At 42.3% G+C, this 27,794-nt stretch overlaps 1 protein-coding gene across 2 annotated transcripts in view; it reads left to right on the top strand.

Moving 5' to 3' along the window:
• LOC146253693 (ras-related protein Rab-40C) overlaps nucleotides 1–26,468 on the top strand; it is a 68,431-nt gene extending 41,963 nt beyond the window's left edge. For both annotated transcript variants that reach the window (XM_084676588.1, XM_084676589.1), the window contains 4 exons: nucleotides 12,495–12,555; nucleotides 15,838–15,915; nucleotides 21,338–21,560; nucleotides 22,665–26,468. In XM_084676588.1, coding sequence (XP_084532714.1) covers nucleotides 12,495–12,555; nucleotides 15,838–15,915; nucleotides 21,338–21,560; nucleotides 22,665–22,939 — 637 coding nt within the window. In that variant the 3' untranslated portion in view covers nucleotides 22,940–26,468. The remainder of the gene's footprint in view (nucleotides 1–12,494; nucleotides 12,556–15,837; nucleotides 15,916–21,337; nucleotides 21,561–22,664) is intronic.
• The last annotated feature ends 1,326 nt before the right edge of the window (nucleotides 26,469–27,794 follow it).

The raw sequence follows: 27,794 nt of genomic DNA, 5'->3' as shown, positions 1-27,794 counted from the left end.
GTGGGACAAAAAATAGCCTAATCAAATGTGATTTGTTACAAAGTACTTTGAGATTGTATTTTGTGTATTTAAAATATTTAATCAAATATTACAATTTTAATATAAGACAAAAACTGTCTTAAAAGGACTACTAAATATAGCCAATAACCGTTTTTGGCTAGATTCAAGTAAATCACATGACACATCCTGTTGGGTTCAGCACGCTCGTATACTCTTTGTTTTCCTCATGACTGACCAGTATAAAAACTGGGGCACCAAGCGCTGCTTTGGTGTCACATGCCTAAAATAGTGTTACAGGACATTAGGATTACTCCGTCAGGAGGAAACCTATTGGTTTTGTTAGTATTCTTAGTATGCTTATCTCCCTTGACACAAGATATGAACTTTTTTAGTTGTACTTTTTACAACTACTTGCACATGTGCAACCTACAAATTTGACTTAATTTATTTTTCTCCTCATGTTGAAAAACTAGGAGGGAGCGAGTCTGCCAGAGTTGGCCAACGTGTGTGAAGGGGGAGGGTCTGTGAGTGATTATTCAACTGCATGGGTAACGTCATCTACACTCAGGTGTCTCGCAAAGAGAGTGATTGACGGCTAATTTTAAATCTGAAATCTGCATTAAAGTTAATAATCTAAAGATGAATTTTAATTGGTTATCTAACATTGGATTACACGGTGGATCTGTCACTTTATCAGCTCACAGCCCACAACAGTTATTTGCACTCGCACAAATGCTTCTGAAAGGAGTTGGAAAGACGGTAGGTTGGCAAACTTCTTCCTTTTGGCACACACACAGCTTTGGGCGTTGTTTATTTGCATATCTGGATAGGATGTTTTGGTTATATTGCACAACCATTTTTTTGGGAGCGGCAACAATAATTGACAATGGTAGATTGCAAATAAGATATTTTTGCATGTATTTAGACATGGGTCAAACAAATCATTAGCCGATAAAATCACCAATGAAAATTGACAATATGTGTGTAAGGCAAATTAGTGGATACTCAAACTATAGTTTGCGATCAGTAGGTCCATTGAAAGAGCTATTGTAATGGTCTCATAAACATTCAAGGGTCTGATAGATCCAGTTATCCTGGAAAAACAAAACAACTAGAGAGTGTACAATTTCTGGGGATATTGTGAGGTGAGCTTGCATCGGTTGCAGATGGGTTCGTTTTTTTAACTTAAATTGTACTTAGGTACAGAGACATTTTCCCTACTTATAGCGCCGTTAGGGGTCAAAAATGAACTTTCCTTCATCAATATGTCATCTATTTTCATGTTGTTCGTCAGGGATTATTTCGTTAGAGCCCTTGTTGTCTAGCTCTTCAATCCTTTAGCAAAATTAAATTTACTATAAAGGATGTTACACAAGTTGCAGGTTAGACTGCAGTTGGTCTGTAAATGCGTAGCCCGACAATATCAAAATATTGTTGGCTGACAATGATCACTTTGTTGTCTCCAGTCAAAAGTAGTGTAGGAAACGGGCAAAGGGAGTTTTGGGTTAGCGGGTCAGTAGCATATATTTACACACAGTGACATCATAAACATTCAAGGGTCTGATAGATCCAGTTATTGTTCTTTATTTATTGACAGGGCGCGGTCCATATATTGCAAAAAATGAGAGAAGTGTATTAGTTTGGAACGTTTATCCTGCTCTCAAATGTTTGCTCCCTGAACAATAAATTGGACTGTGGCCTGTGTGTTTACATCAACAATATAAGAATTGCTCTTATACCATTGTCTACACACAAATGTTTGTGACACAAATAAACTTAAATTAGTGTTATCATTTTGCACACAATTGTATATAAACTATAAATATTATGTATATTTTATATATTAACTTTGTCTGAATAACAGAAGACTCGTATACGAGAGCCCTTGCGACATCTGCTGATAGAAAAGCAATTAACCGTAAACAGGAGTGAAATAGCCTCAAATGAGCTTTTCCAATTGTTTTGAAAGTTAAAAAATACTGGGCGATAAAACACACTTATCTACATTTATGCATTTAGCAGACGCTTTTATCCAAAGCGACTTCCAAAAGAGAGTTTTACAAAAGTGTAGGTCACTGATCATAACAACGAGATAGCCCCAAACATTGCGGGTAGCCAAAACATGAAGCATACACTGTGAAAACTAAATAAGGCCCAAAGGGAAGAACCATAAGAGCATGTAGTTGAACAAGTTACAATTAAACAATTTAACAACATAAACCTTAAAAAAGTGCAAGGGTGTACCTGTGGGAAAAAAGCAAGAAGGACAAACATATTACACAGCAAGTACAGTAGTTTTAAGTCAGTTACAACTAACCAACAAGAGCAACAAGTCTTTCAATAAGAGTCATTGTGATCCTGGAAGAAACATCAGGTCCAGCCAATCATTCCTAAGTATTGTTATACTCTCGGAACAAGTGCGTCTTGAGCCTTTTCTTTAAGGTGAGGAGACAGTCAGTGTCTCTGATGGAGGTGGGGAGTTGATTCCACCATTGTGGGGCCAGACAGGAGAAAAGCTTGTGTTGGGAGAGGGCGCCCTTGAGCGGTGGGACCACCAGACGGTTGTCAGAAAAAGACCGAAGGTGGCGGGTGGGGGTGTAAGGCTGGAGCATAGACTTGATGTAGTCGGGTGCAGTCCCGTTCACTGCTCGGAAGGTCAGTACCAGGGTCTTGAATCTGATACGGGCCGTGATGGGAAGCCAGTGGAGGGAAATGAAGAGCGGGGGTAACATAAGAGCGTCTGGGTAGATTGAAGACCAGGCGGGCTGCCGCATTCTGAATCCTCTGGAGAGGGCGGGTTGCGCGTGCTGGGAGACCGGCAAGCAGCGAGTTGCAGTAGTCCAACTTGGAGAGGACAAGTGCTTGAACTAGCAGCTGGGTGGAATGCTCAGATAGGTATCTTCTGATCTTCCAGATGTTGTAGAGCAGTGGTTCTCAACCCTGTCCTCAGGGACCCCTTGTCCTGCATGTTTTAGATGTTTCCCTGCTCCAACACACCTGATTCAAATAGAAGGGTTGTTATCTAGCTCTGTAGAAGCCTGGTAACGAACATTCATTTTAATCAGGTGTGTTGGAGCAGGGAAACATCTAAAACAAGCAGGGCGGGGGGTCCCTGAGGACAGGGTTGAGAACCACTGTTGTAGAGGGTGAATCTACACGACCGGGAGACCGCAGCAATGTGGGCTGTGATATCTAAGAAAAGTCAAGAAAGCAGGGTCCTGGAATTTGATAGTGTGAAGATACCAATTTTTTTTTTCTTTTTTCATTGCACCCAAATGACCCCTCTGTGCTTCTAGTGTTAAGAAACTGATATTTTTGTATATTTGAAATAGATTGCATTGATTAACCCTTGTGTTCTCTTCAGGTCATTCTGACCCATCAGTCATTGTGACCCACCGTTGTTTGCAACAACTTTACCGCATATAAAAACAAAATGAAGCATTTTCTTTTAACCATTGGGCTGTCTCAGACCCCCCACATTGCGCAGGTTAAAAGATAATTATTTGTATTTGCTTTTGTATTGGGTAAAATTGGGTAAACACAACGATGGTTTGTTATGAACCTTTTGGTCATGTGACCCGAAGGCAGCACAAGGGTTAAAAAGCATACATTTGTTGCTGCTTATTTATACTTCAAAATACAAATGAAATGAAACAGGTTTCACTTCTAATTTCCCCTAGTGCAAGAGGGAATGGTGATAGGTTATGTGGCAGCCTCACACAGTTGAAATATATCCCTGCTTCAACACACCTGATTCAAATGAATGGGTCATTATCTAGCTATTTAGAAGCCTCGTAACGACCATTCATTTTAATCAGGTGTGTTGGAACAGGGAAACATCTAAAACATGCAGGATGGGGTCCCTGATGACCAGAGTTCAGAATCACTGATCTACACTACTTATGAGCATCATTTGATACTCCTCTCGTAGTTAATTGCTACAATAATCTATTAGTCCCACCACAATACTAGCTCAACAGGACAAATACAGAAACAAATACAAAAACAAAGCTGACGAGGTATTAGCTAATTGGTTGGTAGCTAGTACGGTAGCTGGTTACATCCATTGCTTTGGAGAACTTGATTATCTGCTACTGAAGAGCACATCCAAGCAGGAATAATGTACAATTTCCTCACTCAGAGAAGCCGGTTGTGCTCCGTTTTGTTACTAGATTCAGACCTGACCCCCGGACCAGTAAGTAAGTTGTACAGCCGAGCTAACTAGACTACCACTGTGTTGGATTGCAGGAGCTAACCAGTACGAAGGACCAGGGCCGGCCCAAGCCTTTATGGGGCCTTAAGCAGAATTGATTTGGGGGCCCATCGGCGTCGCCAGTTATTATAATTTTTTCTTAATTAGCGTATTTATTCGATTAAACTTCAATTTATTACACATCGTTCATTTTTGCTGCGCCGTTTATTCGAGGCGGCGTTCATTTGAGGGCGACGTTTAATGTAAGAAATATGGTATTCTAGGCTGTCTGCGCTAGCATGCTAACGTGTTTGCTACATTAAATGTTTGTACAGATAGTTTGAACAGTACTGTACGCCGGTCTTAAAAATCCCAGATTAAACAACAATCAAATGTCAATGTTAGTTAGACTAGCTAGGTCTATCTCATCTGCTTTTTGTTAATGCTGATTTGCAAGGAATGCAAGGACAGCTAGATACTAGCGAAAACACCTAGCTACCAACTGTAGCCATGTAAACTACTTTAGCTTGCTAACGCAAGAGCACCTGCTTCTCTCTCCAGTTCTTTCAATTGATAATCTAGACAGGCGTTAGCAATAAGCTACACTGCTATTTGTTTTCTGGCATTTTTTTTTCGTAAGCTTCCCTTGTAATGTTTATTCCTTTCTAGCTAGAGTCATTTGCTAAGTAAGGTAGCTATATTTAGATATTTGAAACGCATTGCTAGCAATGGACCCCGAGGGCAACACAACAGAATGTTTATTAAATGACATGCTGCTACTAGGTATTTCAGGACATGCTGCTCCTACCGTATTTCTGGGTTGGCGTTTATTACACAATGTTCATTTTTGGTGCGGCGTTTAATTGAGGGCAGCGTTTGATTGAAGAAACATGGTACATAGGGTGTCAGATGGCTTAGTGGTTAGGGAGTCGGGCTATTAATCAGAGGGTGGTTGGTGACGTGTCTTTGGGGAAGGCACTTCACCCTACTTGCCTTGGGGGAATGTCCCTATACTTACTGTAAGTCGCTCTGGATAAGGGCGTCTGCTAAATGACTAAATGTAATGTAAACTGTATTTTCATGTTCTCTTGGGGGCCCTCTGGTGGCCAAGGGGGCCCTAAGCAGGATTCTGCACTAAATAAGTGACTTGGCTTTATTTCTGGAGATACTATCCACAACCAAAGTGTGTTAACCTACACAATGCTGTAAGATCGCCTAATACTCGTGCATTGCTCTTGGTACCCAGAATGCCCTGCGGCACGCTGAAAAGCCATTAATATAAGGGCGTTAGCTTAGTTAAATAAGTATTGTTTGGAGTTCTATTGTTATGTTTGTTTTGTTTTGATATGTGTAATGCTATGGTCTATAGTTTAGATAATTTGAGTGTTCACCCTGATTGGGATGTTGTCTAGTTAGATAGCTATCCATGCTGTCCGCCACACGTGGTTTGACTTTTCAAGTAATCCATCGTGAGCATAGGTTCGCTCAACGTTGGCTGCGCATTGGTAACGTTTGCATTGAAAGTGCGGCTTGTACTCGAATTTAGACAAAGTGCCCATTCTGGGGGCCCAGGATTTTCTTTTCAAGTATACTAAATCTTAGCATACTTGAGTATACTTGAAGACTGCTTAATCATCAGTATAATTTAAGTTATTGAATGATTAGTTAATTTGAAGTGTGCTATTTTGGAACAAACTAATTTTGTACTAAATATATTTTAGTGGTAATTAAATTGTATTAAAGCACAATTTTAAGTGTATTAAGTGTACTTTTATGTGCTAAAGTGAAACAACTTCAAGTATACTTAGTACACTTTAAGTGATTTGTTTTTTTACCTGGGTTTGCAAATGGTTAAGTACAATTCCCTTCAGTTAGGCCAATTACCAATTGAATATATCTTGCTGGTCTAAACTGGCTGTTGCTTCTCAGTCAAGTGGTTATTCTCTGTATATTTTCTAAATAGTTCACTCCACTGTCAAAATATTTCAGGCACATAATACCATGAAAAACATTATGGTATATACTAGGGTTGTTAATGAATAATCGATGATCGATTAATTGTCATTACGAATTAATTTGAATAAAAATCCAAGCCTAATGAATAATTGTTGTATTCCCACACATTTTGAGAACAACATTTTAGTTACCTCCATGACCAGCCACCTCCCCTGGATTCAAATCCCACAGACTGGTGGAAAAAAAATGCAGAGATACCCAAGACTGGCTAAATTGGCACAGTGCAATCTATGTACACCCGCGACCTCCGTTCCGTCTGAACAAGTTTTTTCAGCTGCCACTGTCAGCGGCTGACAGTGAATTGAATGCGCACACGTCTTACCCGAGAACATGTGAATGTGTTGATTTTCATGAACTAAAACACATAGATGGGCCTGTGATAGGTAATGTATGCCCAGACAGTCCATGCTGTCCAATAGCCTGATGTTTGTTAGCCATTTCTCAGAGCCTACAGTAGGCTAGCCTGTAAGGTAGCTATAGCCTACTTTTCGCTAATAAGTTTCCACGACTGTCAGTTCAAAACAATGATCTAATATGGCATTAAGCCATGTTTTGAGTCTGATGACCAGTCAACTTCGCTCATCGTTTTAAGTTAAGTAGAGTAGGCCAAGTTAAAACTCAATTGTCAAATAATTAGGCTTCCGCCAGAGTTGACAAGCCTGACGTTTAAACGGATGGAAGTCATTAGACTGTTTTTATTAATTTTTAAAGTATTTGCCAATGTTATTCTTATTTTTTCATTTTTCAAAGGTCTATGCTGTAGCCAGGCAGTGATGCGTTGTAATCGCTACCTGTTAAAATCCTTCGGATGGCATAATGCGCTGTGAAAAATGAAGTTGAATACAAAATGGTGTATTTCCTTAATAAAGCTATTTTTGAGAAATATCAGTCCTATCAGTGCATGTTTGACCTTAATGCATAGGGGGTGATGGGTGGGGGGAAAACCATGGGGGGGAGGGGGAGTGACGTCGTGCCTTAGCAAATAATTGATTAATTGTTCAATAACGTTATTAATAGTCAAACATGAAAACTTTTGTAAAGTCCCATCCCTAGTATATACTGTAATATACTGTCACCGTGTGTGCTGCCATTTCAGGGAATGGTGTAGTCACCCATATTCCCTCTGATCTTATCCCTCTACATGAGAGGGGTTTGGTAGGGCCTCATTTGCTTACATTGGTCGTTGTGTTGGACAATGTAAGCTTCTACCGTGGCCCACTCATCAGGGTTCACTGCCCATCCAAGAATGCTGATGGTGCTTTTATCACCTTACTCCCCATTCCTCAATCCGATCAAGGAGTTTTTTTCTGCATCGAGGTGGAGGGTCTATGAGCATTGGGCTCAAAACCAGAGGTCCCTGCTACAGGCAATGGATGCTGCTTGTGATGATGTCACAGCAGATCAGTGTAGGGGATGGTTGCGGCATGCACAACAATTCATCCCCTATTGCATCGCAAGGGAGAACATCAAATGGGACGTTGATGAAATCTGTGGCCAGACAGACAGGAGCCCCATGGGACTGTCAGCTCCAGCAGGATGAGCAGGACAGAGAGGACGACAACTAGTGAAGCTCCAGCTTTGCTTTACTTTCTTACTGTATGTGTTGTTAGTGTAGGTTATAGATAATGTTAGTTTTGATGTGCTTATTGTATGACGGTATATTGTGCTGTACACATTTCCTGTTCCAGTAACCACGATGTATGGCAATTACAGTAACAATTTCCATGGCAGTGTGAGTGCAATATGATTTGAAACCTTGTAGGCTACTCTTGAATAACGTAATCTTTTTTCAGTTTGATACACATTTACATTTATGAATTTAGCAGACGCTTTTATCCAAAGCAACTTCCAAGAGAGAGCTTTACAAAAGTCCATAGGTCAATGATCATAAACAACAAGCCCCAAAAACATTGTGGGTAGCCAAAACATAAAGCATACATTATGAAAAGCAAATACGTGCCAATGGGAGGAAACATTAGAGGATGTAGTTAAAGAAGTTACAATTACAACAACATGAACCTCACAAGTGCGTACCTGTAGGAAAGCTAGCAACAGTAATATAATTCACAGCAACTACAAGAAGTTACAGTAAATCAGTTACAACTAACTGTGTACATACATCTACTGATGTCTAATCTGGACACATCATAAGTGATGTTCCTGGGATCATTGGATATTTCGGGTCTTTCAACGTCATACGCCCTCCTCTAGGTGACCCAGCCGGGGCTGATCAGACCCCAGCTTGTGTCCAGATGGCTAGCTAGCTACCATGACTCCATGGCTCCCCTCTTTTGAGCCACAGCCATCTTGAGGCTCTCTCTGCCGCATCTGTGGTAATGCGGATGTCTCTCCTCTTTCTCTCACCCTCAATGCCTAAACTACTGAAGGCTCTGGCCAAGGAACGGGCTGCAAATCCTCTGCATCTAACCTCCACAGGGAAACACCTTGCTCTCCAGCCAGCCTGCTGGCAGTCACTGACCAGTCCTGCATACTTGGAGAGCTTCTTCCAAGTGATCTTCCCATGGGACTGTCAGCTCCAGCAGCACTGCTTGCTTGGTGGACTAAGACACAAGGACAATGTCTGGTCGCAGGGTGGTGACTGCAATATGGCTGGGAAACTTCAGCTGATGTTCAAGGTCCACCAACAACTACCTGTCTCTTGCAGACGTCAGGATACCTGCAGATGATGTTCTTCTGGCAAGAGTTGGCTTGTCCCCAGCTTTGACAAAGGCAATGGTTTGCTTGGAGGGTCGGAACTGCTTTGCCCACGCCAGTCCTGCGCTGATAGCTTCAGCAATGGTCTTGAGGGCTTGGTCATGCCTCCACCTGTACCGACCATCTCAAAGTGCCCTTGTACAGCAACTGAGGATGTGTTCCAGGGTTCCTCGCTTGGAACACAGTGGGCATGCTGGTGTCTCTGCTATGCCCCATATGTGCAGATTTGACGGGCTTGGAAGCACATCATGCACTGCCTGGATGAGAAATTTGATGCCCTGAGGCTCGGATTTCCAAAGCTCAGCCCAGGTCACTTTCCTTTCAACCGCATTCTCCCACCTCGTCCAAGCTCCCTGTTTCTTCATTCCCACTGCCTTGCAGGTTCTTGTCTCCTCTACGGTTGCTCTCACCTCCTCCTGAACAAGTCGTCGCCCTTCCTTCCCCCTGGTGTTCATTTGGGGAGTTGGAAAGTGGGGAGTCAGATGGCTGAGCGGTGAGGGAGTCAGGCTAGTTATCAGAAGGTTGCCGGATCGATTCCCCGCCGTGCAAAAAGACGTTGTGTCCTTGGGCAAGGCACTTCACCCTACTTGCCTCGGGGGGAATGTCCCTGTACTTACTGTAAGTCGCTCTGGATAAGAGCGTCTGCTAAATGACTAAATGACTAAATGTAAATGTAAATGTGGAAAGGATCTTAGCCCTGCTCGACCTTGTGTGACCACTCCCACCAGGCTCCTGTGACGCAACCTTGCATCTGCCTCTTGAACTGCTTCCTCTGCCCTCCATTTCCTGCCAGTCCTCACTTGGATCCCTGCTTTAGCTACCTTCGGATCACTTGAGTCCCTGTACTGAACCACTTCTCTGGCTCTAGTTACCTTGAATTCCTCCTCCAAGGATTTGAAAGGCAGTCGCAGTTTGTTGGTGTCGCCGTAGAGTGCAATGCTGCTCAGGCTCCTTGGTAATCCAGGCCATCTCCGGAGGTGTTTGCTGACCCTCCTCTCCAAGGTCTCAACTGTTGAGATAGGGACCACGTAGACAAGGAGGGCCCACAGGATCCTGGGAAGAATGCCATGTTGGTAGACCCAGGCTTTAAACTTCCCAGGTAGGCCTGACTTGTCCACAGATTTCAGCCAGCCATCCAACTCAGTGCAGGTCGACTGGATAGATGTTGTGTCTCTCAGAGAGCAGTCAAAAACCTTGCCCACCTTCCCTTTCCTAAGCACCATTGATCTTGATTTGGCGGGTTTGAAACGCATGCGGGCCCACTCCACCAGCTTTTCAAGTCCCTTCAGAATCCACCGGCAGCCTGGGACTGATTCTGTCATGACTGTGAGGTCATCCATGAATGCCCTGATGGGTGGTTGCCGTTGTCCGGAATTTGTGCGGGGCCCTCTGCACTCTGGCTCAGCAGACGTAGTGAGCATGTTCATGGCTAGAGAGAACAATGTCACAGAGATAGTACACCCTGTGATGATACCGATCTCCACCTTGTGCCAAATGGATGAAATTGCTGTAATAATCAGCGATGAGGTCTCCACACCTGCTGGGTACATGATGTTTTCTCAAGGTGAGCTGAACCAGCTTGTGTGGAATGGAACCGAATGCATTTGCCAGGTCAAGCTGGTCGCTGTACGTCTGCTTCAGATGTTGGTCTATGTCTTCCTGCGAGGAGACCAGTTTGCCACTGCGCTTCTGCCCCAGCAAATCCTTAGTGAACTTGGGGTTAGCGATGAAAGCAGCACGTTTACGTGCCCTCTCGCGCCGCCACATCCTATGCCACTCAGCCTGGCGGAGAACTCTGATGTTTTTCCGAAGGATGCACATTAGCTGGGCCAGGCCAATGCGTTCCTCTTGTCCTGCCGCTTTGTACTGGGATTTCAGTGCTTTCATCTCCTGCCTGATGTTGTGGATCCTTACAGCTCTTTGATTCTTTAAGTAAGATGTTCCGGAGCTTTTCGTCTCCTCCTCGCCAAACCGTTCAGCTGCGATGAACTGACAATGATTGTAGTCATAGCTCGTAGCTTCCTGTCGGCCTCTCCTTTCGCCATTGCCTCCAGTATTTGGTCAACATCATCACCAAACTGCTTCCAGAGTGAGGTCATGCTAGCTGCAGGCCATTTGATCTGCCTCCTGTCAGACTTGATGCTCAAGGGATTAGTTTGCATCACTTGGAGGTTCTGGGCACTGTGGGGTGAGTCCAGGCCTGGCCCCTCCTGCGTCTCACCAGGTGTAACACCTGTGCGTTGTGTTGCATCTGCTCCCAACAGGCACTCCATCCTCGCTCGGTGGATCTTTAAGCCATGGATGTTCTTGCAGATTTTACTGCATGTACACTGCTTGCTCATAGTCGTTTGTGAATTGCCTAGGTCTGTTACCTTTGTGTCCGTCCGACTGTGGTGCTAACCCCCCCCCCCCCCCCCCTCTCTCGGGCACCCATGGGGGTATTTGCCCATTAAATAACTAACCAACAACATTGTACTCCCGGAACAAGTGTGTCTTTAGCCTTTTCTTGAAAGTGGGGAGACAGTCTGTGTCTCTGATGGAGGTGATTCCACCATTGGGGGGCCAGACAGGAGAAGAGCTTGGGTTGGGAGTGGGTGCTCTTGAGAGTTGGGACCACTAGACGGTTGTCAGTGTCTTGAATCTGATATGGCAGTGATGGGAAGCCAGAGGAGGGAGCTGAGGAGTGTCCGGGTAGATTGAAGACACATAGTATTCTGGAAAGAAAACATCTACTACAGTATTTTCTAAGTTCCACTGCCATACTGACAAAACATTGAAACATTTTGAGAGAGAGACTGATTATTTATATGAGAAAATTATTTGGTTTTTAAGCATGAGTTAATTGTTTTGGATGAGATATGACCTTCTGAAGGTGATCTATGTAGTTGTGCTGAACCATATAGGCTATTTTGCCTAATGCACTTAGAGCTTTGAGAATTTAATTTCTGTTTCAAGAATTAAGTTAACTTTAAATGAAAATGGGATAAATCTTCGTCCTTATGACAAGTATTAGAAAGAGATGTGTTTGTAATAAACACACGTTTTGCACAAAATTATTTCAGTTTTATGAAAAATAGAGGTTCTGCTGTCAACATTTGCACTATTTGAAAACCTGTATAGATAAATATAGACCTGTATGAAAATAGAGACAGGGAGAGAGAAGATATTACAGGTAGACTAAAGACTCATCCAATTGAATTACCAAGCTTTAACCTACAAAACACAGAAAGCCTCCCATTCCCAGAAGTAAATCACCTGATCTACTAACAAGGTGCTGTTAGAAGGCCATCTTGTTTAAATATAGAACAGGAAGAATGCACCTGCACTCTCAACCATGAGAGCACTACTGTATCGGAAATGGTATAAGTAGAGCTGGACAAGACCTGGCTACTAGTGACAGATGGATCAATTTTGCCTCTCACTCAGTGGTCAATATAATGCACTCAACCCCACTCTCTTAACCCTACAATCCTCTATGATTTCACATCTTTCTCTCTGTTCAAAGGGTTTTGGTTAAGTTAATTTGCTCTTATCGTCTTTAACTCTCTCTCTCTCTCTCTCTCTCTCTCAGGGACACGTCAGGCCAGGGCCGCTTCTGCACCATCTTCAGGTCCTACTCCAGAGGTGCTCAGGTGATGAACACTTGAAGACATGCATAAATAAATATACACACACACACACCAACACCTGTTCTCTTGAGGAAAACCACCAGGAAGGGATCTCTAAAAACATAGTACAAGGGACAGCTGCTTCTGGAATGAATACAAGCCTATGAATCTACTATACTACTACTAGTTGACCAATTATGACAGACCTTTTGGTATGCCAACTGTGTGTGTTTCCTTATGGAAGAATAAAGTTAATTGAATTGAATACGCTTCTGAAAGCCACTTCTAATGGATGCTAGATAATGCTTGTGCTATCTAGCTGCTTGTCTTCTTAGAGCTGTATATATTAGTGAGTAAGCCCTAAGCTGAGTGTCGACTGGTTAGCTCTCTGAAGAGAAAGTGGAGAGAAAAATTACTAGTGTGTGTGTGATATCTGCGTTTGTGTGTGCTGTGATATACATAATGTTGTGTGCGCTCACCTGTATGTGGACCTGCATCTAGGGTGACCACCCGTCCCACTTTGCGTTGTACCGCCCTGCATTTTCACCCCTTGTCCCGCATGTAGCATATTGAGAAAATGTCCCGCATTGTCATTGGTCTGTTGATTTGTAATGATCATATTAAGAAAACATACATGGGTTATTTAGCCTTTTTAAGAAAGCATTTTATTTATTCTTTTTGCGGTATCGTTTTTCACCTATGTTTAACAGCAATCGTCAGAAGTACAAATACAACAGCCGTTTTTTAAATTCAATGTTTGAAAAGAAAGGAGTAAACATGGACACTATAGGTTGTGACGGCTGTCAATCAAAATGTGGATCGGTGATTTGTTCCATGTCTTCCCTGTCAGAAAACAGATGGATAATTCGGTAAATTAACATTTTACAAGGTGGCATAATGGCAACAAAACAAGAGATTGGGCCTCATTCACCAAATGTTCTTACAAACAAATTTGTTCTAAAACCCCACTTACGCAGTTTTCACAAAGATTCTGGCAGTCACCAATGTTTTCTTATTTGCTATTTGTGCTTCGGTGAGAACAGAATTTACGCACACCCAAGAGCACTCTTACGCACAATTTAGAGCTGACATGTTTGCGCAAAATAAGTAGTTATACCGTTCTCGTCCGTTCTCATTTAAAATTGAATATTTCTCTCCTTTATAATTTTCCAACTAATAATTTCATAATTTTACACATTTTTTGTTTGTTTTAATAAATACACACTATACTTATACTTATGCTCATTTGTAAAGCAATTGGAATTTCCCTTGTGTATGAATTGTGCTAGGCCTATATAAATACAGTATTTTACAATCGCTATGACAGTTTTTTCAATACCTTTAGCAAGTTTCCTAAACTCTTAACACAGTGAGCACAATATCCGTCTGTGTAGGCTATACAATTAACACATTTCTTGTAGCTTTGACACAAAATGCATAGAGTAAATACACATTTTTTATGCTTGAACTTCTTTTACACACAAGCTCAACCAAGACCAAAACAATCGATTTTTACTGCCCAATTTACTAATGCTTTCACACTGTCAGCAAAACAGATAACGTCATGTTCAAAACCTAAATTATTGGCTAAAGTCAAAGGGAACAGCCGTTTATATTGTGAATTGAAACATAAATATATCCCCGGTATTTTATTCTATTGCTACTGAGAAACAGCTGAAGTTATGCAAATACTGTACATCACAGCTGATTCCCAACTAGGAAACACTCAGGTGTTGAGGTTCTTTCAATTGCATGACCATATGGTATAGACAGTAAAGAGAACCTCTTTGGGCTGATCTGGTGTGGAAAAAGAACAATATAGAGCAACACAAAAAAGTAAGAATACAGTAATGCCTGCACAATGAAGAGGGAGTTAGAATGTGTGGTGGCACTCAGAGAAGGGCCAAAGCTAGGATAATACTGTAAATGGAAGCTGTATTGCATATTTCTTGGCCTGTTGCAAATGAAACCTTTACTGCAGCAATTATGTTTCTGTCTTCTTTTTTTTTTTTTATACAGTAACCGTACATTCTATAAAGCTACTCTGAGATGGGTCATTCAAAAAACTGTAAACTAGCCTTGCTTTACCTTCAATTCAAATCAATTATGTTAACAGGGAACTTTGCCATCAAATATGTGACTTATCACTGTATTTAAAGGCCCAAAGTAGGCTTTTTCCGCACACTAGGACTACACCACACAATGGCGTATTTATTGCTGCTGCAAAATGTTGCGGAGCGTTCCCTGAGGAGGGATCACATCTTCCTTGACCATACCAATATATTTGCAGAGAGCGACGAGTAGGCTACCTGTTGGAACGCTTTACGCTACCAAGAGCAGTCCTCATGGATATTTGTAACAGTCAACTGATTTCTAGGTTATGTTTTTTTGCTTAAGAATTCAGATTTAAACCATTTATTTTTTCACTTCATCAGTTTTGCGCACTTCTCCAGATGCAGTGTTCACTGCATGAGTAATAGCATTCCATGCATCAGTTTTATTTACTGCTTTGTATCCACAGCTGACGCTATTAAATATGATGTGTCGTTTGTCGCTAACTTCTTGCACCTGTACCTCCACTTCAGAATTATTATTACGTTTTTCCGTCTTTTGTCGATCCCTCCATCGTCTTGACCACGTTGTTTTGACATTTCTCTGAGTGTGCACACGGCCCTGCCATATCATGTCCTTTTATGGGAATTAACGGGGCGTTTACCTATGCTAAATAGGAGCAACAGGGCACGAGCTTTCGACTTACAAAAAATTGGGATTCATCATTCTAAGAACACACCTGCAAACAATTCTGCTGTTTAAGAACGCTTCATGAATCACACAAAGATTTTTTTTAGGAACTTTCTTAAGAATACATTTAAGAAATTACGTAGGAAGATATTGGTGAATGAGGCCCATTGTTCTTTAAGTAAAGACTGGGCTAGGACATATACCTGGATGAGGCCTGTAGAAGGGGATACAGAAAGAGTGTTTGCAGTCTAGTAATCTACATGATGACTGCTGCCTTTGGGCTCAGAGATGTTGAATTTAAATGACAAGTAGAATAAAGACATTTTATGTTACGTTGTGATATAATGGTGTTTTCTGGAAGGTACTAAAGAACAAAGCATAATACAAATGTTTTTAATCAGTTAGATAGACATTATAACAGTTTCAGGTTATGTTTTAGTGTTGGTAACATGTCCCACACAAACTTAGTATTTGTCCCACATTTGGTTTGTTTGATGGTGATCACCCTACCTGCATCTAATCTACTGTACAGTGTTTAATATGTCTGCATTTTCTGGGCTTTAGGGCATCCTGCTGGTGTATGACATCACCAACCGTTGGTCCTTTGACGGCATCGACCGCTGGATCCGGGAGATTGACGAGGTGAGGTGGGGGGAGGGGGAAGAGGACTAGACTTTCAGACTGGGCTTGGTAGTGGAGTACTCCACAAGCAGTAGCTGCACTGGAGCCAGAGATGGGGGGCATGTCTAGATGGTAGGGTCCCTGGCCTTACTTAATTCTATAATAACTTTATTCTCACCAAGACTCAATGTGATACCCTTGGGGTTCTCACATGGGTCATTAAATGCAGGTTTGTGAAATGGTGTACCTCCTACAGGTTTCTGTGCCAGCCCCTCTCCTTATCAGAGCTGGGCTCGGGGCATTAGCGGACTGGCCATCGGGAGCACTGGGAGAATTCCTACTATTACTCCTAATAAAAATGTCGGCAGAAGATGAAGCAACACGGTTGTCTGGCCCCCCTTTCCCCCCAGGCTGGTTGGTCTATTCCAAATGAACGTCTATGCAGCCCTTAGCCCTGCCCCCTTTTTCTAGCTTACACACGACAGTGACACTGACAGATCGAAAACTAGTAGAGACTATATAACGATGGAAGAAATGTAAGGGTGGGCTGAAAAATTACGAGACAAAAATACCTTCACTAGACTATGTTTATTTTACATAAAGCTCAAAAAACTATTTTGCGCTCAAATAAAGGCCAAACATTTTTTGCTCTTGCGCTGCGCGCACATTAAGTCTGGAACTCCGGAACTAGCATCACATCAAACACAAAGTGCATGCATTGGCAAGGCAGCTGTGGTGGCGTATACGGTGGCTGGTTCTGGTGGGCCGGTCTGGATCAAAGTCCAGGGCCTATTTTTACTCCCAGTCTGTCCATGGCTAGGGGGTTGGTGCACTCTATGTGCACAGACTGGAATATAATGGTTATGGGGGTCAGATGCCTTAGGGAATCGGGCTACCAATCAGAAGGTTGCCCTGGCCTTGCCAAATTACGTTTTGTCCTTGGGCAAGGCACTTCACCCTACTTGCCTTGGGGTAATGTCCCTGTACTTACTGTAAGTCGCTCTGGATAAGAGCATCTGCTAAATGACTAAATGTAATATTTGTAAATGTAATTTACTGTGAATTGTTAAGAGGTAGATTACCATATCTGCCTCACTAATTCAATTCAAGAATTCCCCTGGAAGTGAAACCAGATTGGCTGTTACCAGGTGTAGCGTGGTTTGCTCGTTTAAGATTAGTAATACTTAATTTCTAATAAAGTATAGTAGTTCTTGGGGGCACCACCTCTGATTCGTGAAAGGGACAGAGGAAACCTTGTTTAATAGTATCGAATAATAGCACTCGTAATAATCAGTCTAATCTTAAGTAGTAAATTCTATGAAAGTAGAGCAGATCATATAACGTGAGAGATAAGCGAGTATTATACACAATGATTTATTTAAGAGAATGTAATTATAGTGAACACATACCAGACAAGTTATGGGTTAGTTGGGCTAAAGCAGTACAGTAGGCCTAAATTCTAATGAGAGCGCGCTACACAATGGTTGCGTAGAGCGCGTGTGGAGGGGAGGGGAGAAGTTGAGGAAGAGGTAGAGATAGGAAGAGGCTTCTACAGTAACAATGGACGATCAATGGAAACTGACCTAACGATGATTAAGTCAAATCATTTGTAGAATACAATCAAACATCAACAATTCAATCACAACATGCCAATATGTCACAAGTAAGAAATATTGCAAATCGCAGTTACTTTTGTCGGTTTGAAGAACGGAGTCAAATGGTTCGTTATGTCCAACGAACAGAATCGGAATCTCTCGTCAAAGTTCCGGGCGCTCAGTGAAGGTGCAGGTTAAGAGGAATAGGTTAGAGAGTGACGCGTTCACCCACAAGTTTATCCTACGAACAAGCGGGGGTGATTGTACGTTTGGGGGTTAAATACCCCAAAGAACAGGGGGTCATCCCTGTGAAGGTGACCTCTCTCATTGGTCAGTTACTTCCACCTGGGCGTTGTCCTGGGACCTGCCCAGAGGTGTGAAGTGGCTGATAGTTTTGAGTTCCATTATCTCAAATGTCCATGGAATGCTCAAACTTCAGAATATAACAATACAACGTTCATAACTGGTTTTGTTAGTATGATACAATTATTTTGATACCAAGATTGACTGATTTAACTATACCTGAAGGGAAGTTATAATCAAACATCAATTAACAACGTTCTAGGTAAATGAGACAAACACATTATAACACATCGACTACTGTCCTTGAATTAGTGTCCATGAGCCATGTAGTCCTTTAGAAAATGTTTGTAAGTCCACACAAGTAAGTTCCTACAAGTAATTCCTTTTGTTCTGACAATGTGAGACCATGGTCTCTGTTCCTGACCCCATGCTGGGTCAGGAATTTGAAGCTCCTACTCTGGGAGATAAGGACAAAAGGGGAAGGACCCTTCCCTTGTCGGGGGTAGGGGAAGGTGTGGATGGTACCATGCTTTGTCTGTGGACTCTCTGCTACACAGGTGGTTCGTGGTCTGCACCACCCTGATTGGTGGATGAGCATCAGAGAGATTTACAAGAAACATCCCTCTAGGATTGTCTTTAGCATTCTGTGCCTGACACACGCCTCAATGCACACAATCGCGGAACAGAACATGCCCCTGGTGCACATGTAACAGACGTGGTCTTGCAAGCTCCGTCAGAGTCATACCGGCCAATGTTCGCTTCCACTGGGAGTGAAACCTGCCACCTCTCGACTTCCAAGCGCAGCCACTACCAACTACGCCAACGGAAAGCTAGCAATTTGTTGACGCAGGTGGCCTGTTACATACTTGAGGAGTAAGTTTCACCACACACCGGCTACACACACAAGCACAGACTTTCCTGAAACACACACACAATAATGTACAACAGTGACTGGAAGCAGAATCCAAGCAGTACCAATGCTGTCATAGCACTGACCACAACACCCTAACAACTAAACAATTATGAATACATTCTGCATCTAAAAGGTTCTCCACTTTCCAGTAACCCCCATGAAAAGAGAGAAAAGGCCATTGAATGTACCAAGTAAAATTAAGTTTGGAGTGACTCACGGTATAGGAGCCTCATTCCAAGATGCTTGTAGAATTCCATAGACTCCCATGGCAGACAAACATTAGCTCTTAGCATTAGCAACTAGCCACTGCCCAACAGCTTATTTCATAGTAGATGGGCTATATTGACAAGCAGGGCCCAGAGACATTTAATGGGTACTTTAGGGGTTTGTTTGCTTACTCTCTGCTTACATCATAGTCAACTGTCTGCTGGACACCTGTGTGATGAATAATTAGACTCACCTGTGGTTAAATTCTTGTTAAATTAGAGATTTGGATTCTAAAATGTTGCTTTGCTCCAGACACTTTCAGTGGGATGTACTCATTTTTGCATCACCCTAATTTGAGTTAAACAAAAAAAATGGTATTATAAATTATATTATTAAAGGGGTCATTGACTGATTTTATAGGGTATTTCACACTGTTCCTTAAGGTCTCCAAATAGGGTATGTAACATTGGTTGGTCTGAAAATGGCTCGGGTGCTGTTCTATGCGCCCTAATGCAACCCTGTGAAATAGCCCTAGAATGAAACTAGAGGTTTTCTCCCTTTTATGGTATGCTCATGAATACTTAGATGAGCTGCGCACTGATTGGTTGGTTTACAAGGAGCAAATCATGTATCGTGAATTGTAGATTTACTTGACAACCAGGGCTTGAAATTGGCAAGCGCCAATGGTGTGTAGATTTTTGGGCTGGCTCCCGACTACCGTGCCAGTCATGGTTTAAAAAAGCTTGCAACGCCAACATGAACAGTTGTGCACGCATCTAGGTGGCAGAAAACTGAGAAGATAGCTTTTTTAACAGCTAGATAATGACACGGATAATACAAATAGTTTGATTTAAAAAGACAAAAAAGGTCAAGGATGACAGCATTTAAGAGAGAAAGCAATTCCTCATTGATCTGTCACATCAGAATTTTGATTTGGGTCATGAAAGTCTGGAAATTTGAGTGAGTGCGTCGCCAGATAGACCGCAAAGTCTTACTAGGTGGCAGACATGTCTCTTTCGTGGTCGCGTCATGTCACAAAGTTAATAATTTTACAGTTTGGTCAATTCTACAACAAATGTTTTACCCCAAAAAAGTCAAGCAGGGCATATCAACAGATATGGGAATTCTGCTTTTAGCCAGCTGGTCCAATGCGAAGACCAAACCTCATGGACAAGGACAGCCCATCTCACATTGAGCAAGAGGAGTAGTAGGCCCCTGGAACCCACTGAATTAATAAATTATTTCAAAAAGTAAAATTGGTTGATTTTGTTTAATCCATTCTGAAAGAGATTTACAATGATATTAAAATCTTAGGTAAAGGTTGTTTATGTTAAACAATTTCAAATGCCAGGATTAATTTGGGCCAGTAAAAAATAGTTTTTTTTTTTCATCTACCAGCCATTTTGGCTGGTAAGCCAAAAAGTTAATTTCGAGCCCTGATGACAACACAGGTTATTTATTCGAATTAAACACAGTCATGAAAATGAAACGTTAAACGTTAACTCCATTGCCAATAAACATCACACATTCTATCTATGCTGGATACAGGAGACGTTAGCATTGCTAATAACTGTTAGTGACAAAATCATACTTACAGCTTGCGGTTGTGGTGAGCATATGGTCGGAACAATACCTCTTTTCAGCAACAGCTTCTCTGTTTTAATTGTTTACCTAAATAACCTAAATTGTAGGTTTTTAAAACTGTCTTTGGTAAAATGGTTCGAGCAAATTAATAATTGAGTGTCCAACTTCACAGGGATCTTCTCATAGACAAACATCAGCCATGCCCATCGAGTGTTTGGTTCCTTGGGAAGATTATGAAAAGTGTCAGCATTCCCTGTACAGCCTGGAACACTGCAATTACGACCGTGGTCCATTTTCAATATCCTTAAAAAACTTCCAAACTTTCTTCTTTGTAATTCCCGTGGAAGTACACAGAGCAGTGTGCAGCTTAACTAGTGTCTGAGATCTACGCAACCTCCATTTATGTTCCTGGGCCAGAACACCAGTGGACTGGCCTGTATGTAAATTTTGGGGCATGACAAAGGTACAGTCCAGAGCCAAAAAGGTGGAGCCACCTTTGTGACGGCATAGGAGATGTCAATGGACTTTGAGGTTCACTGTATGTCCGTTTTACCTACAAACTGTCGTTATTCAACTATGACAAGGTAAATTCGGTTTTGCGATCAATGACCCCTTTAACTTTACATTCATGTTATAAGTTAAACAGATGTTATATTAAACTTAGTCTTGTCAACATTTTGGAAAATTGTTTTAGTATTCATTGAGATATTGTTTAAAATGTTATTTTTCAAAGGTGGTGTACTCATTTACGCTGAGCACAGTATGTGCTCTGGACAAGTAACAAAACCATAACACACACATTTTTGAAACCTTAATCTTAAAATCTCCCCTTCTTTCCTAGCATGCACCAGGCGTACCCAGGATCCTAGTGGGCAACCGGCTCCATCTGGCGTTCAAACGGCAGGTGCCCACCGAGCAAGCAAGGGCGTACGCCGAAAAGAACGGCATGACTTTCTTCGAGGTCAGCCCCCTGTGTAACTTCAACGTCATTGAGTCGTTCACGGAGCTGTCACGCATCGTGCTCATGAGGCACGGCATGGAAAAGTTCTGGAAGCCCAACCGAGGTGTGGATGGCTACAGAATAATCTGTGTGTTTGTGTCTGTGTGCATGGAGGCAAAGTCGTCTATGCTAAAGACTTCGTCCACACAGCTGCTCTTCCCTGCCTTTTGTCTCTGCAGTGTCTTCCACTGACACGCTCCACCCTTCTCCATCCTGCTTTCTCCTGGCCCTCTCCTCCTCCCTCCCTCTCTTTCATCCATCAATCACCTTCCCTTTCCTCCTTTGCCCTCTGGTCCCCCTCACCCCCTTCTCCAAACCCTAATGGCTTGTCCTGTTTTGAGGGCAGAGGGTTTGGGAGCAGTGTCTCAAGTGCACCAGCTGCTTCTCTTGTGATGCTGCCCATTACGCCAGCAAGATCCAAAGCACGCCAATAGGCACTAATACACCACCGCCATCTTTCAAGATGGCAGCCACGGTGTCCAGACAGTGTTCAGCTCATTCTCTCTGCTCTCCTACTCCGTCATCACTTCTTTGTTCAGACCATCTATAGTGGGAAAGAAAAAGAGACGCAGATGGAGAGTTGATTGCATTATCTATGTCCCAGCTTGCCCACAGCAAATTAATTCCTGGCTCGCTTAAGTGAGTAAATCACTTACAATTTGCCAAGAACGTGCCTGGAACGTTCCCCTCCGGTGTGAGGTTAAAGATAATGCTTTTAACCAACATTTATCGTATTTAGTGGACTTGACAGAATTAGCACCGGTTTCCCCAGATGCTTGTTAAAAGCCGTGATTGTTGATTGGTCAAGTAGGATTTCTAAGTCTTGTTGGAGTTCCATTCATCATAAATTTCTGGGTCTAGGGCTGTGTTTAACAACACCTCTTTCCATCCTTCCCAGTTTCTCTTTACTATGATTGGAAATGTATGGTAAAAAAGAACTGCTAGGTTTCCTGTGAAATTAATGATTAGATTAGATGAAAGACGACCAACATTAAAAGAATATTAGATTCTTGGGGCTTGGTCAAGTGTTGGGTTCTAACTCATAGGATGTGGTGCAATGTTCGGTAGCATTTTGTCTCAACTCTTTCATGGCTAATCCTCATCTCCCTCTCCCCCACTCTCTCCCTCTCTTCCCCCACTCCCTCTCTCTCTCTCTCCCCATCCTCAGTGTTCAGCCTACAGGACCTGTGTTGCCGGGCGATTGTGTCCTGCACGCCCGTCCACCTCATCGACAAGCTGCCACTGCCCGTGGCCATCAAGTCCCACCTCAAGTCCTTCTCTATGGCCAATGGCATGAACGCCGTCATGATGCATGGACGCTCCTACTCCCTTGCCAGCGCAGCTGGTGGCTCCAAGGGCAACAGTCTGAAGCGTTCCAAGTCCATCCGGCCACCCCAGAGCCCGCCCCAGAACTGCACACGCAGCAACTGCAAGATTTCATAGTCTTAGCCCTGGGGGAGGAGGGAGTGGTGGTGTATGGGGATGCATGTCATGTTTAGTCAGATGAAGGGGGACCTCTTGGGAACAGCTGCCCACCCTGCCACTCTTCCAGTAGAATGGAACCCTACCCTACCTGAAGACCCCCCCCATCTACTCCGATCCAACCCACCACACTGCCCCCAACCATTATGAAAACTAAGAAAATGTGTGAGACTTTTTGAACGGTGGACCTTCTTGTGAACCCTAAGAAAGAACGCCCCCTCCCCCCTTACACATACACACACACAATAACAAAATATATATATAATGAAAGACACATGCCTGTTAAGAAATATAACCAATGCATCAAAACAGTGTCATTCTCAGTTAAATTTGAATGTAACTTTACCAGACACTCTGTACATCACTGTGTATCTATGAGTCATTTTTGAAGCTCTTGACGTCCTCCTGTATTTTTAATGTGAGTTTAGAAATGGAATCGGTTGTGTCAGGATGCAAAAAAGTTGCTTTTTCTTTTTCTGCTCATCCACTGTCGTTTATTCAGGTTTCAAAGTCTTCCCTTCTTCCTGTGTGGCTAGTTGCATTGTGTAACCCCTGTATAACACTGTTGATATTTCAACAATCACTACCTATAATATCAATGATATAACTAATGCCATAACAACCCTTGTGAAGACATCCATTAGCACCATCTGGTGCCCACTAACCATTGCGCTTTTCAAAATAAGGGCTCTTTGGCATGACCCATTGACTCGACCAATTGCTAGATTCAGTAGCATGCACCTTTCACTCCAAGTCTGTATGAATCCATCCTGATTTGTATTGTATGGTGCTTGAGCTCTCTCACACCTTCTTAGACCTACCACTAGGGAATCATCTGTAAGTTTCTGTATTGAACTGAAGGCCTCTGGGAGATGTAGTAAGAGACGGGTTCAAGATAACTTTCCATTCGCATCACGTTCCCCACAGTCACCAAAGGGAGGCATGTGGGCACAGACAGAGTATCATTTCACTCAGTTTCTTCCCCTCTTGCTTCCCTTTCTTTCTCTCTCCTTCCTCCTCTTCTCATTCCTCTGGATGTCGTTCTGGGGGAATCCTGCTCAGAGCACTTGATGAATTTCACTTTTCATGTCTCACATTTGCTGCTTGTTACACTTTGCCATAAATGTGTTGTTGAATCCCACCCCTCAAGAATGCTCGTTCCCCAGGATGTCTTAGGACCACCACAGCCTCAGAGACCTTTACATACACAAGTCCTACGTGAGCTATATCCACATCACTGCTGGCTATATCCTCCTTGTTCCAAACCTGGCCAATGGACAACCACAACAGAGCAAATGTCTGGAGGGTAAACATGGATTCCTATTGGCTTCCTATTGCCATGTCTAGTTTTGTAGTTCTGAGTATCCTCCAAACTATTTTCTTGGTTTTCTTTTATTATCCCCACAGTTAATGATATTTCCAAATGTTTTTTCTTTACTTCTTCCTCTCTGGCCAAAACATGTACCCAGTGTTAGCTATACAGCATGTGGAGGAAGTTCTTTTTTTAAATAAGTCATATTTGAGGCTGCTTCTTCAACTTTGATCAAAGCATGGCACGGGCTCTGTTTCAGTAATATGGAATGAGAGAGTGCCCAAGTGAAGGGTATGTTGAGGTATTATTTGGCATAAACAAAGCAGAAAGTATCACGCCTAGTCTTTAGAAGTCATCCGCTAATCATTGTTTAAAGGGAGAAAGTCTTCATGGACTTCGAATGTATGAATTGACTATATTTCACAAGGAAATGCAAAAAAATTTCTCTTGAATTTCTTCTTTCTTCTTACTCGACGTTTGATAATATGACTCGATGAATTTTACATTTTATTCTGCCCCATCCATTTTGCGCCTTTTCTTCTTCACCTCTGGTTTCCTCACCCTCTTCCCTCCTCTGTTCCATCCTTGTCACTTTGTTCTCCCTATGCACTCTTTCTCTTTCCTCTGCTCCAGATCTGTGCACTGACTCCCCTACTGTCCCATTATTAATTGCTCCTGAATAATACATTTTTTTGTTTCTCTCATAGATCTCTGGAGTTACTTTTTTATATATATTTTTTTTTATACAGTCAGACCCACTCCCCCCTTCTCTTTCTCACTCTTCCCTCCCCCTCTCACTCCTCCCTCCCCCTCTGTTCCAGTATCAGCGAACTAGCCTTCTGCTACTTTCTCGCCATCCTGCACCGGTCTACTGGATCACTCAGACTGCTTGTTTCCCCCTCCATCAACCAGAGGAACCGCCAGTCCTCTAATATATTTGTGTTTTTTTCTTTGTCCTTTTGTTGTTTACTCCTTCCCGTCTTCCTTCTCTTGAGTCCTACCTCTCCCCCAACCCATGTCCCCTGTGACGTCATACCCCGTTCAGTACACCACAGATTGTCCAGAGTGTTGTGTTGGGCCTGAACCCTGGGCTTCTGCTAGGTTAAACCCCACTCTGTTATCTCAGGGAGAGGCCCTTGCCTCAAACTCCAGAATCACCCAATGAAGCCTGCAGGCACCAGGATACATTTTGATTTACCAACCATTGATTTCAATGTCTGATTACACTTTGTGACTTTGAATCTTATGTTGGTGGGGATCTTAACTTATAAATAATCTGGGCCATAAGGTTGAGTGGTGATTCTGACACAAAGGCCATTTTGTTTTCTCTAACAAGGGCTGCAAGTGTACCCCTTTCCCGTTATACTGTATGTGTGTGATGATTAACTAGTTTTAACTTAAGTGTTTTAGTTAACTTTCTTACTGGTCTTAAGAGGCTACTATATATAGCCACCTGGCCTGCTTGTGGTCATTTGATTGCTTGCCTGCCTCTAGTATTGTAATGTTTGAATGAACTCTGAAGAAAAAGAAAATAACTTTCACAATGCCTGACACTTTTTTTTTTCCTTTGAAATAAGCTTTTTTCTCCAGAAGCCTACTTTTCTGTGTTAATAGGAAAGGTTGTTGTGTTGTTTTTTGCCTGGATGGAAACCCCCCAGTCAGCCATTTTAGTCTGTAAAGCGGAAGGGGTGGTAAAGGTGCTGTTTCTGGTGTTGCACATCATATGGTGTAGTACACGCCTTCTGGACCTACCTTTAACCTTTTTTCCATTAATTTAAGACTGAAGTAATGTATGGTGGGTTTTTTTTCAAAGCACCTTCCTTGGTGTTCTTTATATACAGTCTGACATTGCTTTGTTTCCCGAAGGGACTTTTATGGATTTTATTTTTTATTTAATGCAGATTGAAGAATGTGCTATGTGACCTCAATGTTATGTCAGGGCTCTGGGGTGGCCACAGAACTTTTCAGTTGTATAAGGGACGAGTGTTATAAGCAAATGTAATGGTGTAAACACTATTTTTCCTTTGGTTGATGCTGCTGAGTAATTTAATTGAGGAGTAAGCATGTGTTCTTAAAATAAGCTGAACATTTGTTTTTAAATTATTGATTGTATAGTTTCTAGGCAACGGTATGAAAGCAAGTCTTTTTCACAATAAAAGTGTTAACGATGTCATCAACTCAAGTGTATTGTTTACTTAATATTAGCAGGAATTTGCATCAATACATTTTTTATTTATAATATTGCTGATTCAGAAACATCAAAGTTAACTGAAAATACATTTCCTGATGGACTAAAAATGTCTTATGCATCTACAAACTATTATCAACGGGTGGTAGATTGTTCCTTAGTTCCTTCTGTCTCTTTTCAAAAGCTGCCTATCTTACAATGGAAGAATTGTATGGTGTCATACAGTTAGGTCCATAAATATTTGGACACTGACACAAGTTTCATTATTTTGGCTGTTTACCAAAACATATTCAAGTTACAGTTAAATAATGAATATGGGTTAAAGTACAGTCTCTAAGCTTCAAACTGAGGCAATCCAAATTACAGGTAGAGTTTAGGGCTTACAGCAGTCTTTCGACAGACTCTCCAATCATCACGCCTGGCATCCAGGTCAGCCCACTCCTCCATTCACCCCCAGAGACACTGAGCGTCCGTGGGCGGGACATAATCGCAGCATTTGTCTAATGACCGTATAGTTTCGAAGCACTGGAAAAAACAGTTCAAAGCAGCCCCATTGAAGTCCATGGACACTGGGCTTCAACAGGGAAATGCACTGTTACGCTACGGGTTAGTATGATGAGGAAATCAAGTCAGTCGACCTGCTACTATATGCAGAGACCAGACCCCCACCCCTCGGCTTGAAACAACGGCCCCGGTGGATGTAGGTGGTATTGCATTTACGGTTAGGCTCCCGACTCTTCCGGTCGTATTTATTCTATTAACTCTAGTCAACATTTAAAAAACCATCTCCCCCCAAAAAGTTTGTTCGATTCTCGAACCTGGCTCATACTACTAGCTTTTTCATAGAATAATTTTTCCAGATTTTGGTAAGTTTGAAACCAATCCGAAATGGGTAAACTAGCACCCCATGTATTTGCCTACGTCAATAAAAGTTGCCTGCAAATGTGCTCGCGGATACTAACAGGGCACGAGCACAAAAGTTCACATTGGCCGATAGCCGATTTACATTGAGCTGAATGAGCCATAGACATATTGAATGAGCACAGGCAGAAATGGCTTGAGTTGCCTGCCTTGTTGTAACAAGTTTAGCAAATGGTTGTCACACATACATGAAATGTTGTTAATATAGTTTTTTCCTGTTATTTTAAAACAGATTAGATTTTTCGTAAAAACGTTCATGACATGATGGCAAATATATTATGTTAAGCGCGAGCATAGATTGTTGACATGTCTATCTGGAGCAAAGACGAAGATTAAGACTTTAACTGTTAACCACAATAGGAAATTATATCTATTTAAATAATATTAGTCTTGCC

This window comes from Hypomesus nipponensis, chromosome 17, assembly GCF_054491055.1.
Source record: "Hypomesus nipponensis isolate SF chromosome 17, ASM5449105v1, whole genome shotgun sequence".
NCBI lineage: Eukaryota > Metazoa > Chordata > Actinopteri > Osmeriformes > Osmeridae > Hypomesus > Hypomesus nipponensis.
Note: the sequence above shows the minus strand (reverse complement) of the source record. Positions and strands in the feature narration are given on the sequence as shown.